General features: G+C 63.7%; 2 protein-coding genes across 2 annotated transcripts; both read right to left on the bottom strand.

The window, feature by feature from the left end:
• On the bottom strand, positions 1 to 6801 carry ANKRD23 (ankyrin repeat domain 23). Its single transcript, XM_075910975.1, has 9 exons — positions 6670 to 6801; positions 4245 to 4400; positions 2959 to 3102; positions 2703 to 2810; positions 1775 to 1873; positions 1516 to 1614; positions 1013 to 1111; positions 794 to 892; positions 1 to 429 (listed from the first exon to the last, which is right to left on the bottom strand). The coding sequence occupies exons 1-9, from the start codon at positions 6694 to 6696 to the stop codon at positions 328 to 330; spliced, it is 933 nt and encodes a 310-aa protein (XP_075767090.1). The 5' UTR covers positions 6697 to 6801; the 3' UTR covers positions 1 to 327.
• A 150-nt stretch (positions 6802 to 6951) lies between these two features.
• On the bottom strand, positions 6952 to 11308 carry ANKRD39 (ankyrin repeat domain 39). The gene is made up of 4 exons (XM_075910976.1): positions 11061 to 11308; positions 10580 to 10683; positions 9345 to 9548; positions 6952 to 8960 (listed from the first exon to the last, which is right to left on the bottom strand). Exons 1-4 carry the CDS (start codon positions 11158 to 11160, stop codon positions 8808 to 8810), a joined length of 561 nt encoding a protein of 186 aa, XP_075767091.1. The 5' UTR covers positions 11161 to 11308; the 3' UTR covers positions 6952 to 8807.
• Positions 11309 to 14544: the final 3236 nt, after the last annotated feature.

Raw genomic sequence — 14544 nt, 5'->3', positions numbered from 1 at the left:
AGATCATGGTGCCTCCTATGGGCTCAGGTGAGGCTGGGAGAGGCCACAGGACTCCTGGGTTCAGCTCCAGCTCCCTCCTGCAGCTGCCCCTCCAGGCCTCTGCATCCCGCAGGGCCCCCCCGCCCCCCGTGCCAAGGAAAGGGCTGCAGCCCTGGTGGGTGGGGGCAGCAGGAGCCCTTCACTGCCCAGGACCAGCCTCACAGCCCCCCACTGGGGCCAGGGTCCTGCCTTGGGGAGGAGCAAGTACTGCCAGCAGGGACAGCTCAGGGCTGGGGCCCGGACCCCCATGGTCACTGGGGGAGGGGGTTGAGAGCTGGTCCTGCTGCATCAGTGCCTTCGAGGGGGGCGCTGCTGGCTGGCACACACCTGCAGGGTCTGCCGGATGCCCCTCTGCCAGTCCTTCACCAGGTCCACGGGGCTCAGGCCCTCCTGCGAGGAGCAGACCGTCAGCTTGGCTGCCCGCGGACACAGGCTGCGGTAGAGCACTAGGCAAGAGCAGGGCACCATGCAGGTGGCACTCCCTGGGCATAGGGAGGCACCAGGGCTGGGGGCCTGGACCGGGCCAGGCTGGGGCACGGTCCCACCGCATCCTGCAGCAGGAACCACTGGGAGGAGGGGCTGAGCAGGGCTCCCACCGCAGGTCCCATAGCAGCATCGTGGCTCCCAGCCACTAGCCCCATCCCCCTCCCAGGGGCAGGGAGGGACCTGGAGCTGCCAGGTCCAGGCACTGCTGAGGTGGGGGGTCCTTCTGCCAGTGGCTGCAGGGCCCTGGAGGAGCCCTGCCCGTGCCCACCTGGTTCCGGATGCTGAGGTTCGCCCCGTACAGCAGCAGGGTCTTCACAGCCTTGAAGCGGCCCAGCCGGATGGCGTCGTGAATGGGCGTGTCCCCCTCCTGCGGCCAAAGGCATGGGCAGCTGATTGGAGAAGGGCCTGGGGCTGCCCCTGCCCAGACCCTGCCCTGCGGCCGTGCGGCTGCCTCTGGGGTGCAGCTCGGCACCGTGCCCGGCGCTACCTTGTCCTGCGCGTCGAGGTCGGCCCCGCAGGCGATCAGGTGCTCAGCACAGTCGCAGTGCCCCGTCCGCACAGCCACGTGCAGCGCCGTGCTCCTCAGCTGCAAGGCAACAGCCCATCACGGGGCAGCCTTCCCCGGAAACGCCCCGCAGAGCGCGGTGCCCACTCAGCCCACGCCACGAGGGAGGGGCCGGGCACCTTGGAACCCTGCCTGGTCCCTCGCTGGCTGGGGCCTGGGGACACTGGCCATGCCCAGGGGAGGGGACTTGGGACCAGCCCTGCCCTCCCCCCCCCCCAATCTCTGCCATGGAGCCATGCGGGGAAGGCGCACGTCTCTTCCCACTGGGGTTGGGCACAGGGCGAGAGCCAAGCAAAGGCTGGCACCCAAACAGGACCCAGAGAGCAGGGAAGAAATCTGCCCCATGGGTAGGTGGGGGGCCAGAGCCCCAGGGAAGCCCCCCCCCCAGCAGAGCACAGACATGGCCACTGGACCCAGCCCCTCACCTTGTCCCGCACGGAGACCTTGGCGCCTCTGTCCAGCAGGCGTGTGAGGATCTGCAGGTGCCCCCCGCGGCAGGCCCAGAGCAGGGGCGTGGCCTCCAGCTGGGCAGAGGGAAGGCCGGGTCAGGAGCTGAGCCCCCAGGACACGGCTCCAGGGGCTCGGTCACCGTGCTCAGGCTGCTCTGTCAGCCCTGGGGATGCAGGGCCCAGGGACATCGGGGGGGGGGGGAAGCAGAGGGCCCCTGGGCACTCGCTCACTCACCATATCCCTGGGCTCCAGCCGAGCTCCAGCTGCCAGCAGCTTGTCCACGAGCTCACCGTGGCCCCGGAGGCAGGCCCAGTGCAGCGCTGTGCAGCCAAACTGCAGCAGAGACGTGTCACCAGGCACGGTCAGCGTCTGGGACGGCCCAAGCCAGCCCCTCTCTGCCCCCACGACTCTTCCCTCCTTGCCTGCACTGGGCCACAGCCCCCGAATCCCCCCGGCAGAGCGTCTCCAGCCCCACAGCAGGGCTGACAACAGATACGCACGCACCCCGCAGGCCCCAGAGCCCCCCCCCACACCCCCACAGGCCCCAGAGCCCCCCCACACACAAACACACCCCCCGCAGGCACCAGTGCCCCCCCCACATCCCCCCCACAGGCCCAGAGCCACACACACACACACCCTCCCGCAGGCCCTAGAGCCCCTCCCCCCACAGGCCCCGGAGCCCCCCACAGGCCCCGGAGCCCCCACACACACACATCCCCCCCCACAGGCCCAGAGCCCCATACACACACACACACACACACACACACACACACACACACACACACACACCCTCCCGCAGGCCCTAGAGCCCCCCCCCCACAGGCCCCGGAGCCCCCCACAGGCCCCGGAGCCCCCACACACACATCCCCCCCGCAGGCCCAGAGCCCCCCCCCCACACACACACCCCCCGCAGGGCCCAGAGCCCCCTCCACACACATCCCCCCCCCGCAGGCCCAGAGCCCCCCCACTACCCACCCACCCCCTACAGGCCACAGAGCCCTTGCAGGCACCAGCGCACTGGATCCCTTGTCCCCCCTCCCCTGCCCAGTCAAAGGCCACAGCTGGACCCCCGGCCACAGAGCAGGGACCCGAGGGGCTCAGAGGGCTGCGCTTTGCTCAATGCACATCCTGGGTTCAGGCCCCAGAGCCCCTCCCCCCACACCTGGTCGTGAGCATTGGGGTCCCCGCCGTCTGCCAGATACTTGTCAATCAGGGGGACTTGGTTCTCCCGCACGGCCTGCAGGAACCGCGCCGCATCCACAGGTGCCGCCTAGGGTGGACAGGGAGGGTGAGTGCCTGGGCAGTGCCCCCCATTCTCGGGGGGGGGGGGCAGGCGCTAAAACCCCCAGCCAGCCTGCAGGCACCAGTGATCAGAGCCCCACCCCCGGCTCTGGGCTGAGCCCAGGGGCCTTGCTCACCTTGACGGCTGGCTTGGGCTCCGGCTCCGGCTCCTTGGGGCGGACCACCCTCCTCAGTCTCTTCTTGTGCTGTCTCTGCTTGACGATGGCCTCCAAGTCCTGGAGGCTCTCCAGCCGCAGCCGAGAGCTGCTGAACGTCTCTATCTGGCCGGGGAAGCCACAGCCCACTTAGGGCAGGGCCAGCACCAGCCCAGCCGCCCCTGCCCTGAGTGTGGCACAGGAACTAAGGCCCCCCAAGCTGCACAGCTCCCCAGGGCTGCAGAGAGAGAGATCCCCTGAGCTGGCAAACCCCCTGCCCCCCACTCAGAACCCTTTGGCCTCCCTCCCACCACCCTAGTTCGATTGCACCGATACGCAGGTGAGGAGCTGCACGCCCCCTGCACACAGCTGCAGCCCCGTGTGGACACACAATTTCTATCCGCAGCTGAAGCCGCCCAAACGAGCGGCAGATTTCCACAGCCAGAGCAGGACACGGAGCCGGATTTGCAGGGTTCGACATGACAAAACTCACCCACTTGGGAAGGAACCAGGCTCACAGGTCACCCCAGACATCTCAGTAGTGACAGATGCAGAATAAGGAGCAATGGTCTCAAGTTGAGGTGGGAGAGGTCCAGATTGGATATTAGGAAAAACTATTTCACTAGGAAGCCCTGGGATGGGTTCCCTAGGGAGGGGGTGGAATCTCCATCCCTAGAGGTGTTTAAGTCTCGGCTTGACAAAGCCCTGGCTGGGTTGATTTAATTGGGATTGGTCCTGCCTTGGGCAGGGGGCTGGACTTGATGACTCCTGAGGTCTCTTCCAGCTCTGTGGTTCTATGATCTCGGCCCATGAGCTCAGTTCAAGGGAGACAGAGTCTAGGACGATGGAGGAGAATTCCTGCCCCCCACAGACCCAGTTCCACCAGCCCAGAGACCATCGTGGATCAATTCCACTCTGCTGAACGGGAGATGGGAGTGGGGGAGCCTAGGGCTGAGAGGGGCACAGCAGGATGGGGGAAGCCCAGGGCTGCCAGCCGGGAGGGGGGGGCATAGCAGAATGGGGGAAGCCCAGGGCTGCCAGCCGGGAGGGAGGGGCACAGCAGGATGGGGGAAGCTCAGGGCTGCCAGCCGGGAGGGAGGGGCACCGAATGCCATTCTGCCCTTCCCAGAGCAGGACAAGCAAGCTGGGGCTCTGCCCATTGAGCGACCCAGGGATGGGGGACAGACTCTGTGGATCCAAAATGATCCTGCCCCCGGAAGCCCATTTACAGCCATGCAGGAGACGGGCGCCAGGTTCCGGCCACTCACCTTCTTCCTCCTTTCTTCCTTCACCTTCTGTTTCTCTTTGCTGACAGCGTCCCGGACTCCAGCCACGCCGTGCCGCCAGCCCTCGGGCTCCTGCGCTGCGCCCCTCGCCAGCACCTCGTAGGCCCGCACCTCCCCCTCATACCTGTCACCACTTATCTGGGGAGAAGGGGACAGGAGAGTGAGAGGGTGGAGCCAGGACATGACATGCAGGCGACAGAGCATCCCCATGGGGCAAGGGATAGGCAGCCTTTCTCCTTCCTGGGCCACTGGCTCCAGCAGTCGGCCAGGAACTGGTGGCCCAGGAAAGGACAGTGGCTGAGAAGCTAGGTACGAGTCACCAGTGAGCCCCTGTAGCCAGGAAGGCTAACAGCACATTGGGCTGCATTAGTAGGAGCAGCAGCACCAGGAGATGGCAGAGCAGGGACTAGACACCCCCCTGCCTCTGGGTGTGAGGAGCCAGCCAGCTGTCAGTACCACCAGGGGAGGCCGAGCCAGCCAGGGTGAAGGGAGAAGGGATTCCCTGCATTCGGCACTGGTGAGGCCACACCTGGAGTACTGCGGCCAGGTTTGGGCCCCCATTTCAGAAAGGATTTAGACGCGTTAGAGAAAGTGCAGCAGAGCACAATGAAAATGCTGAGGGGCTGAAGCATGTGGCAGAGGGACTGGGGCTCGCTCAGTCTGCAGAAGAGCAGAGCGAGGGGGGATTTGAGAGCGGCCTGCACCTCCCTGAAGAGGGCTCCAAAGGGGCTGGAGAGGCTGTTCTCATTGGCTACGTCTACACTGGCCCCTTTTCCGGAAGGGGCATGTAAATTTCATGAGTCGTCGTAGGGAAATCCGCGGGGGATTTAAATATCCCCCGCGGCATTTAAATAAAAATGTCCGCCGCTTTTTTCCGGCTTTTAAAAAAGCCGGAAAAGAGCGTCTACACTGGCCCCGATCCTCCGGAAAAAGCGCCCTTTTCCGGAGGCTCTTATTCCTACTTCAAAGTAGGAATAAGAGCCTCCGGAAAAGGGTGCTTTTTCCGGAGGATCGGGGCCAGTGTAGACGCTCTTTTCCGGCTTTTTTAAAAGCCGGAAAAAAGCGGCGGACATTTTTATTTAAATGCCGCGGGGGATATTTAAATCCCCCGCGGATTTCCCTACTACGATAGGTGAAATTAACATGCCCCTTCCGGAAAAGGGGCCAGTGTAGACGAGCCCATTGGGGGCAGATGCAGAACAAGGAGCAATGGGCTCACGTTGCAGTGGGGGAGTCCAGGTTGGATATTAGGAAAAACTCTTCCCCTGGGCAGGTGGGGAAGCCGTGGGCGGGGCTGGAGTCTCCATCCCTAGAGGGTTAAGCCCTGGCCTGGCACAGCCCTGGCTGGGATGACGGAGTTGGGGTTGGTCCTGCTTTGGGCAGGGGGCTGGACTCAATGGTCTCTTCCAAACTCCATCTTCTGCGACTCCGATTAGGACACCAGGCCCGTCCCCTCCAGGGGGTGCTGGCCCCCACTGCTCCCAGGTCAGGGACTGGCTGGCTCCAGGGGCAGGGAATGGGATACTCCTTCCAAAGACAGTGACGCTCACTGGGGCAGGCTGATTGACAGCTGGGAACCAGGGGCACAGAGCAGGGAGGGCTTGCCAGGGTCCTGGCAGGTCAGCTGCAGAGCCGGAGCCTGGCTCACAAACGGATGCGAGATGGACATGCTGCAGCCCCTTGCTCATTCCTAGCTCCGTGCCCACAGCTGGTGCCAAGAGGTGGGGGGATGGGGCATTCCCAGGCTGCTTGGCCCTTGGCAGGCTTGGCTCCAGGCTGTGCACAGCTCTCCCTGGATCCCTGCTCCTTGGCAGGCTGGGCCTCACGCCCAGGGGAAGGTGTCTAGTTCCTGCTCCGCTGTCTCCCATCGCTGCTGCCCGGGCGCCTTGCTGGCTGCAGCTGGCATTCCGGCTGCGCCCTGCTACCCCTGCAGACCCAGGCACCTGTCCTGGCCCTGGGCAGCGTCAGCCCCTATTTATACCCCGCCGGGGGCTGGTGGGTCTAGGGCGAAACTAACACCATGTGCAGCAGATGCTGCCCAAGGGCAAACAAGTGCCAGCCAGCCCAGCGCCAGGGGAAGCCGGGCAAACGCCCAATCCCAGGGTGGCCCGGCCCAGCCGAGAGGGACCCCGCAGCAGCTGCCCAGACAGACCCCCTCACTGAGCCCGACCCCCAGCTGCCAGCCCTGGCCGGAGCGGGGATCCCGCCAGAACCAGCGGGGGTGGCACCCAGGGCACGCAAAGGGGAAGGGGTGACCAGGAGACAGGGCCCTGGTGGGGGCGCTGCCGGCACAGTCCCCTGCAAACCCCACACTCAGCTCGGCTTCGCTGGGGCCCTGGCACCGGGGCTGCCAGGACAATCGCCCCCCAACCAGCCCCGCACTGGGCTCCCGCCGGCCCCCGCTCACCAGCTGCTGGACACTGATGAGCTCCATGATCCTCCCGCTGCGGCGCCCGCGCCCGCTCCCGGCCTGCCCCGCCCCGCCCCTTTTATCTCCACGGCCCGGGGGCGGCTCCGGGATGCCCCGCCCCGAGCTGGCCAAGCAGCCCCCGGGAGGCGCCCCGGCCCGGAGCTGGGGCAAAGGCGGGCGGGCCAGGACGGACCCAGCCCCGGCTCGGGAGCCGCCTCAGCCCGGCGCAAACCCTGCCCCACCGCGCCCGGCCGGAGTCACTGCTGGCGGCAGCGGGGCGAGCGTCACAGGCCACGGATGCGGGCGATTTATTGTGAATCTGTGCGGAGCCCGACGGCGCGTCCCCTCCCCGCCTGGAGACTGTCACGGCAGGGGGCCGGCAGGGGGCGCTGTGCACGGCAGGGAAGGGGGCCGGCAGGGGGCGCTGTGCACGGCAGGGAAGGGGGCCGGCAGGGGGCGCTGTGCACGGCAGGGAAGGGGGCCGGCAGGGGGCGCTGTGCACGGCAGGGAAGGGGGCCGGCAGGGGGCGCTGTGCACGGCAGGGAAGGGGGCCGGCAGGGGGCGCTGTGCACGGCAGGGAAGGGGGCCGGCAGGGGGCGCTGTGCACCGCAGGGAAGGGGGCCGGCAGGGGGCGCTGTGCACGGCAGGGAAGGGGGCCGGCAGGGGGCGCTGTGCACCGCAGGGAAGGGGGCCGGCAGGGGGCGCTGTGCACGGCAGGGAAGGGGGCCGGCAGGGGGCGCTGTGCACGGCAGGGAAGGGGGCCGGCAGGGGGCGCTGTGCACCGCAGGGAAGGGGGCCGGCAGGGGGCGCTGTGCACCGCAGGGAAGGGGGCCGGCAGGGGGCGCTGTGCACCGCAGGGAAGGGGGCCGGCAGGGGGCGCTGTGCACCGCAAAGAAGGGGGCCGGCAGGGGGCGCTGTGCACGGCAGGGAAGGGGGGGCAGCGCAGTGCTTTAGAGCAGGGAGCAGACAGCCCAGCAGGGGGCTCTCTGTCCTATAGTCAGTGCTAGCCCCAGAGCAGCACTAGGGGCACTGTGCTCCAGGGAACAGGGCAGGGAGCCCAGTAGGGGGCGCTCTCCCCTTCCCCCAGCTTGTGATGCTTGCTAGGATCCCCCCTTACCCACCCTGCAGCCTCCAAAGTGCTCAGCCTGGAGGCTGGGCTGGACCTGCTGGGGCAAAGGGGGAGCCCTCCCCTTCCCACTCTGCTTAGCACTGGGAGCAGGAGGCAGCTCTCCTTGGGCCTATGGTTAAAGCCAGTCCCTTTAGTATGGAGTATGGGGGGCACAGAGAAGCCACCCCCTGCCTGGGTCGATCACTATTCAGTAGAGGGGGAGGGGTCTGGGCTTGTTCTGTGCCCCTTTGCTCCGCTCCCTCTTTGGCAAGTGGAGGTACATTTGTAGGACTTCACCCCCAACCTGCTTTCCGATGGAATAGGGTTGGGATGGGCACTAACCCCGCTCCACAGCAGAGGGCAGACACGCCCCACAGCAGCCCCCATAGCTGGGACTCTGCACACTGCCACCAGCCCAGGTGGGGAAGAGTTAACGGTTCTGAAGCCCAACATCCTGTCACCAGATCCTGGGGGCTCCGGTTACAGGCCTAGTGCGAGGCCTGAAATAGCGGCAGAGGGAGACACCCTATCCCAGCCCCCTCCCCTCTCCTCAGGGCAGAGGAGCCACAGACTTTGTCCTCCTAAGAGAGGCTGCCATCTGCTCTGGGCAGGGAGCAGGTTGCTGGCCTTCACCCTAGCCAGACTCCTTCCAGGGGAGTGGGCCTGCAGCCCCTGCCAGGGTGGGGTCCATGGTGCCAACCTGCCTCTCGTAGCTGGAAGGGAGTCGGTGCCCGCAACCAAGATGGCTGGCTGCCTCAGTTTCCCACCAGACTTGGTGGCACAGCGCAGGCTGGGAGCAAAGGAGCTTCCGTGGCTCTTGGAGTCCCTTTTATCTCGGCAGGGCCTGGCCCTGGACACGGCTTCCCCCCGCCAGTCCCTGTCTCCTGCCGCTGCAGCACATTCCTCGGAGCAGCCGCCCGGAGCCGGCTTGGGAGAGACCTCCAGTCAGACCACAGCAGGCTCGGAGCCCGGGGGCACGATGGCTGCCCAGGGGGAGACACCCCGGACAGTGCCGCCCCGCCGCATGCTATGGCCTGGCTGTTTCCAGAAGGTCCCGCAAGGCGCCGCTGCTGGGGACCAGGTCACATGCTCTCCTGGCCTTCCTGTCCCGAAGGCCCTTCAGGCTGGGGCTGTGCTGCAGCAGCAGCTCACAGAGCTCCAGGTGCCCCTTCTCGGCAGCCTGCAAAGGGAGAGCAGGAGTGAGGCTGGGTGGGGACTCCAGGGGGGCAGGGGTAGTGCAGGCCCTAGGGGAGCATTCGCTAGACCTGGCTGCTCATGGAGGAGAGGGGAGAGACCCAGGGCCCAGCAGGGGGGCAGTGCAGGCCAGCGTCTCCAAATCCCACAGCCTCCAGCAGAGCCACTGTGGGCCAGGGGCCAGGGCACAGACCTGCTGTGCTGCAAACAGGAGCTGGAACAGACCTTTCCCGGCTGCAGCCCTGGAGCAGCGCTGTCTGCTCCAGCTGGCAGAGGGCAAACCAGGCCTTCTGGGGCAGGTTTGCCTGCAGGGGGCAGTGGTGCGCACTGGGAGCCCCCCACCAGCTGGGAGAGGGGCCCAGCCCCGCACCTTATGTAAGCTTGTCATGTCCTCATCATCCGTGATGGTGGGGTCGGCTCCCTGGGCCAGCAGCAGCCTGGCCACATCCAGGTGGCCCCCATAGCTGGCGCGGTGCAGGGCGGTGGCCCCGCCGTGGGTCTGGGCGTTGCACTGCGCCCCGCTCTGCAGTAGGAACTGGCAGACGGCGCTGTGCCCATTGCGGCTGGCGTAGTGCTGTGGAACGCAGCAGAGAGGGCGTATCAGGAGCTGCTCTGCGTGCACAGCCCCTGCCCCCGGCACTGCAAAGCACCCGGTGCACCCAGCACAAGGGTGGCTCAGTCTGCACTGATGTGCAGCTGGCTCTGGGGAGGGACGCCATGATCAAGCCTAGCCTATAGAGCCAGTTTCCAGGGGATCTGGCTAAGAACCTCCATGGAATCTCCCAGCCAAGCGATGGCGTTTAGCACCACAGCTCTCCTGTCCCCAGTCCAAATTCCAGCTCCTGCCCGGGGTAACACTGGCCCTCTGTGCCCAAGAGGAGCAGAGCAGCCCTCTCCCATGAGCATGAGCACGAGCACCGGGGCTGGGAGGGAGAGAGGAGAGACCCAGGGCCCAGCTGGGGGGCAGGACAGGGCAGTCTCCAAAACCCACCCCTTGCCCACAGCTTCCAGGATAGGAACTGCTGCCTGCAGAGTAGGAGGAACTAGCCTCCATCAGGCAGGGAAGCAGCATGCACCACCCCGCCGGGCCGATCCCTGCTGCCCGGCCACACGTTGCTCTCCCCGGGACACAGCGCCAGCCTCCCATGGGGTGGAGGTCACAGGACACTGAGTCCTGCCCCACCCTCCTTCTGAATGCAGCTAGCTGGCACCATAGGCACATACTCCTGGAAACCCTCCTGCAGCATGCCCCTCCGGCGCCAGCTGGGGGAGTCGGTGACAGGGGCCAAGTCTAGCACTGGTGCCCACCCCTGAAATACCGCCCCCCACACGCTCTCACCCCTGCCTGGCCGACTCCAAGGCAGTGTTACTCTGGCACCTCTGCTCAGGCTGAGGCTGCCCTGGACCATCCTGAGCGCAGCTCCTGGCATCTGCCCACAAGGAGCTGAGACCCAGCAAACTCGTGTCACGTCAGCCTGCTACCCAGGGAGCTCGGGCCACTGGCCAGTGGTCACTCCAGCCCAGCGCCCCCTGCAGGCCACTTGGTGCATCCCCCGAAGTGCCCTGGCTTGCTAGGGGCCGAACACGTGGCCCCCGCGGACTCACCAGGGCGGTGTATCCTGCCCGGTCCGGCTGGCTCGGATCCACCTGCTTCCCCACCAGCTTCCTGACCCGGCCCAGGTCTCCGTCCAGGGCAGCCGACCAAATCCCTAGAGAGGGGGGCGAGAGCTGGCGAGGCGGCGCTGGGAGCTGGGTCCCCCCCCCCTCCCCGACGGCCCTGCCACAGCGCAGCAGCAGGAAGAGCCCCCCTACCGCTGCCAGCAGAGCCTGGGGCGGGAGGATGGGGGCCTGGGGGGCCAGCCCAAGCTGGCGGAAGGGAAAAGGGGGGCTCGCCGGGAGAGGGGGGCAACCCTGGCCAGGGGAGGAAGGGGGGGGCTGGACTGGCCGGGAGGGGCGGGGCCAGCCCGGGCAGGGGGCGGGGCCAGCCCGAGCAGGGGGCGGGGCCAGCCCGGGAGTGCGGAGGGGGCGGGGCCAGCCCGGGCGGGCGGAGGGGGCGGGGCCAGCCCGGGCAGGGGGCGGGGCAGACCTCTCTCGAAGTCCATCTCCTCCAGGGTCTGGTGCACGCCGGGCGCGGCGGCCCCGTGGCAGCAGCAGGCGCCGGGCGCGGGGGGGCCCGAGGCGGCCATGCTGGGGGGCGGGGCCCGCGCAGCCCTCTCGTCAGTTCCGCTTCCGGCCCGCGTCGCGCTGGCCCCTCCCCCGCGGAGCCGCCAGGGGGCGCCCTCAGAGGGGGGCGGGGCCTGGCCAGACTCGCGTCCGGGGGGGCTGAGACCCGGGTTCCGCTGGGGGGAGACTCCTGCCCCCCCGGACGCCCCCGCCTGAGAGTCAACCCTCGGCCCGGGGGGGCTAAGATGGGGTCGGAGCCCCCCCCCCCCCCCGAGCCGGGCACCGCCCCGCTCCCTGCCCGGCAGCTGCAGCCCCGCCCCGCGCGAGAGCCACGTGCGCCCCCGCCTGGTGCTCCAGCCTCGGCCCCGCCCGTCGGCGCCACGGGACAGGGGAGGGGGAGCTGGACCCCGCTTCCCCAGCTCCACACGCGCGCACTTACACACACGTGCACGCGCACATGCTAACATGCACACACACACTTACACATACACACGTGCACATGCTAACAGGCGCACACACGCACTTACACACAAGTGCACATGCTAACACGCACACACACACACACTTACACACACGCGTGCACGCGCACATGCTAACACGCACACACATGCAATTACACGTGCACACGCACATGCTAACATGCACACGCACGCACTTACACACACATGCACACGCACATGCTAACATGCACACGCACGCACACACTTACACATACGTGCACATGCTAACAGGCGCACACACGCACTTACACACACGTGCACATGCTAACAGGCGCACACACGCACTTACACACACGTGCACATGCTAACACACACACGCACGCACTTACACACACACGTGCACGCGCACATGCTAACATGCACACACACACTTACACATACACACGTGCACATGCTAACAGGCGCACACACGCACTTACACACACGTGCACATGCTAACACACACACGCACACACTTACACACACACGCGTGCACGCGCACATGCTAACACGCACACACATGCACTTACACGTGCACACGCACATGCTAACACGCACACGCACGCACTTACACACACACGTGCACGCGCACATGCTAACATGCACACACACACTTACACATACACACGTGCACATGCTAACAGGCGCACACACGCACTTACACACACGTGCACATGCTAACACGCACACGCACGCACTTACACACACGCGTGCACGCGCACATGCTAACACGCACACACATGCACTTACACGTGCACACGCACATGCTAACATGCACACGCACGCACTTACACACACATGCACACGCACATGCTAACATGCACACGCACGCACACACTTACACATACACACGTGCACATGCTAACAGGCGCACACACGCACTTACACACACGTGCACATGCTAACAGGCGCACACACGCACTTACACACACGTGCACATGCTAACACACACACGCACGCACTTACACACACACGTGCACGCGCACATGCTAACACGCACACACATGCACTTACACGTGCACACGCACACGCACACACACATGCACACGCACATGCTAACATGCACACGCACGCACACACACATACACATATGCACATGCTAACACGCACACGCACGCACTTACACACACGTGCACGCGCACATGCTAACACGCACACACACGCACTTACACGTGCACACGCACATGCTAACATGCACATGCACGCACTTACACACACATGCACACGCACATGCTAACACACACGCACACACTTACACACACGTGCACATGCATATGCTAACAGGCACACGCATGCACTTACACACACACGTGCACACGCACATGCTAACACTTTCTCTCTCCAGTCTTCTAGGGGGCTGCCCTGACGCAGGCTCAGCACCGATCAGGATCCCCATGTGAAGTGGGGTTGCAGCCGCATTCCCGCTTGCTGCCCAAGCGCACCCTGAAATCAACCAGCCAGCCTTCCGGGCACACGTTGTTCTGGAGCTGGAGCTCTCCGGCTTTATTACAGCCTCTGCTCACGTCCTGGGCTGGCTCCCTCCTCCGCGCTGCCTGGTTGCAGCCCAGCCCAGCCTGCACTGGAGTGGCTGGAGTACTGTGCCCCCATTGGTGGACTGAACCTCCATGAATCTAGCTCTTTTTTGAATCCTGTTGAAGTCCTAGTCTTCAAAACATCCTCTGGCAAGGAGTTCCACAGGTAGACTGTGTGCTGACTGGCGTTAGACTTACCGGTCTGTAATTGCCAGGATCACCTCTAGAGGGATGTTACATTTTATTACATTATGGTCACTATTTCCAAGCAGTCCAGTTATATCTACCTCTTGGACCAGATCATGTGCTCCACTTAGGACTAAATCAAGAATAGGCTCTCCCCTTGTGGGTTCCAGAACCAGCTGCTCCAAGAAGCAGTCATTTAAGGGATCAAGAAATTGTATCTCTGCATCCCATCCTGAGTTGACATGTACCCAGGCAATATGGGGATAGTTGAAATCCCCCACTATTATTGAGTTTTTTGATACCCTCTCTAATCTCCCTTAGCATTTCACTGTCCTGATCTGGTGGTCGATAATTTAGCCCTACTGCTATATTCTCATTATTGGAGCATGGAATTACTACCTGTAGAGATTCCATGGAGCATTTTGGCTCATTTAAGATTTTTACTTAATTTGATTCTACATTTTCTTTCACGTATAGTGCTACTGCCCCACCAGCATGACCTCTTTTGGCCTTCCAAATTCAGTGTTGATAAAGGCAAAGTAATGCACATGGAAAAATATAATTCCAGCTACACATGCAACATGATGGGGTCTGAATTAGCTGTTACCACTCAAGAAAGAGATCTTGGAATCATGTGGATAGTTCCCTGAAAACATCTGCTAAATGTGCAGTGGCAGTCTGAAAACGAAAAGAACTAACAGAATATTGGGAAGCATTAGGAAAGGAATAGATAAGGAGAAAGAAAATATCATATTGCCTCTATATAAAGTCATGGTATGCCCACATCTTGAATACTAAGACACAAATTAGGTCATCCCATCTAAAAAAAGACTTGAAAAAGACATAGAAGGGGCAACAGAAGTGATTAGGGGTAACGAACAGCTTCCATAGGAGGAGAGATTAAGACGACTGGGACTTTCCAGCTTGGAACAGAAATGACAAGGGGGGGGGGCGGGTTGTTAGAGGTCTAGAAAATCAGGAAGGGTTGGGAAAATAGAATCCGGAAATGGTCTTTACTCCTCACGAACATGCCACAAGGAAATGTATAGGCAGGTTTAAAACAAATTATTTCTTCAGAAGCTTCAGGGGGTAGCCGAGTTAGTCTGTACAGGTAAACTGAAAACAACAACAAACAGTCTGGTAGCAGGTTATAGGCTAACAAAACATGTCGATGGTTTCATGTTGGTACATGAGCTTTTGTGGGCACAGC

Source organism: Pelodiscus sinensis, chromosome 28, assembly GCF_049634645.1.
Source record: "Pelodiscus sinensis isolate JC-2024 chromosome 28, ASM4963464v1, whole genome shotgun sequence".
NCBI classification, from domain to species: domain Eukaryota; kingdom Metazoa; phylum Chordata; order Testudines; family Trionychidae; genus Pelodiscus; species Pelodiscus sinensis.
Note: the sequence above shows the minus strand (reverse complement) of the source record. Positions and strands in the feature narration are given on the sequence as shown.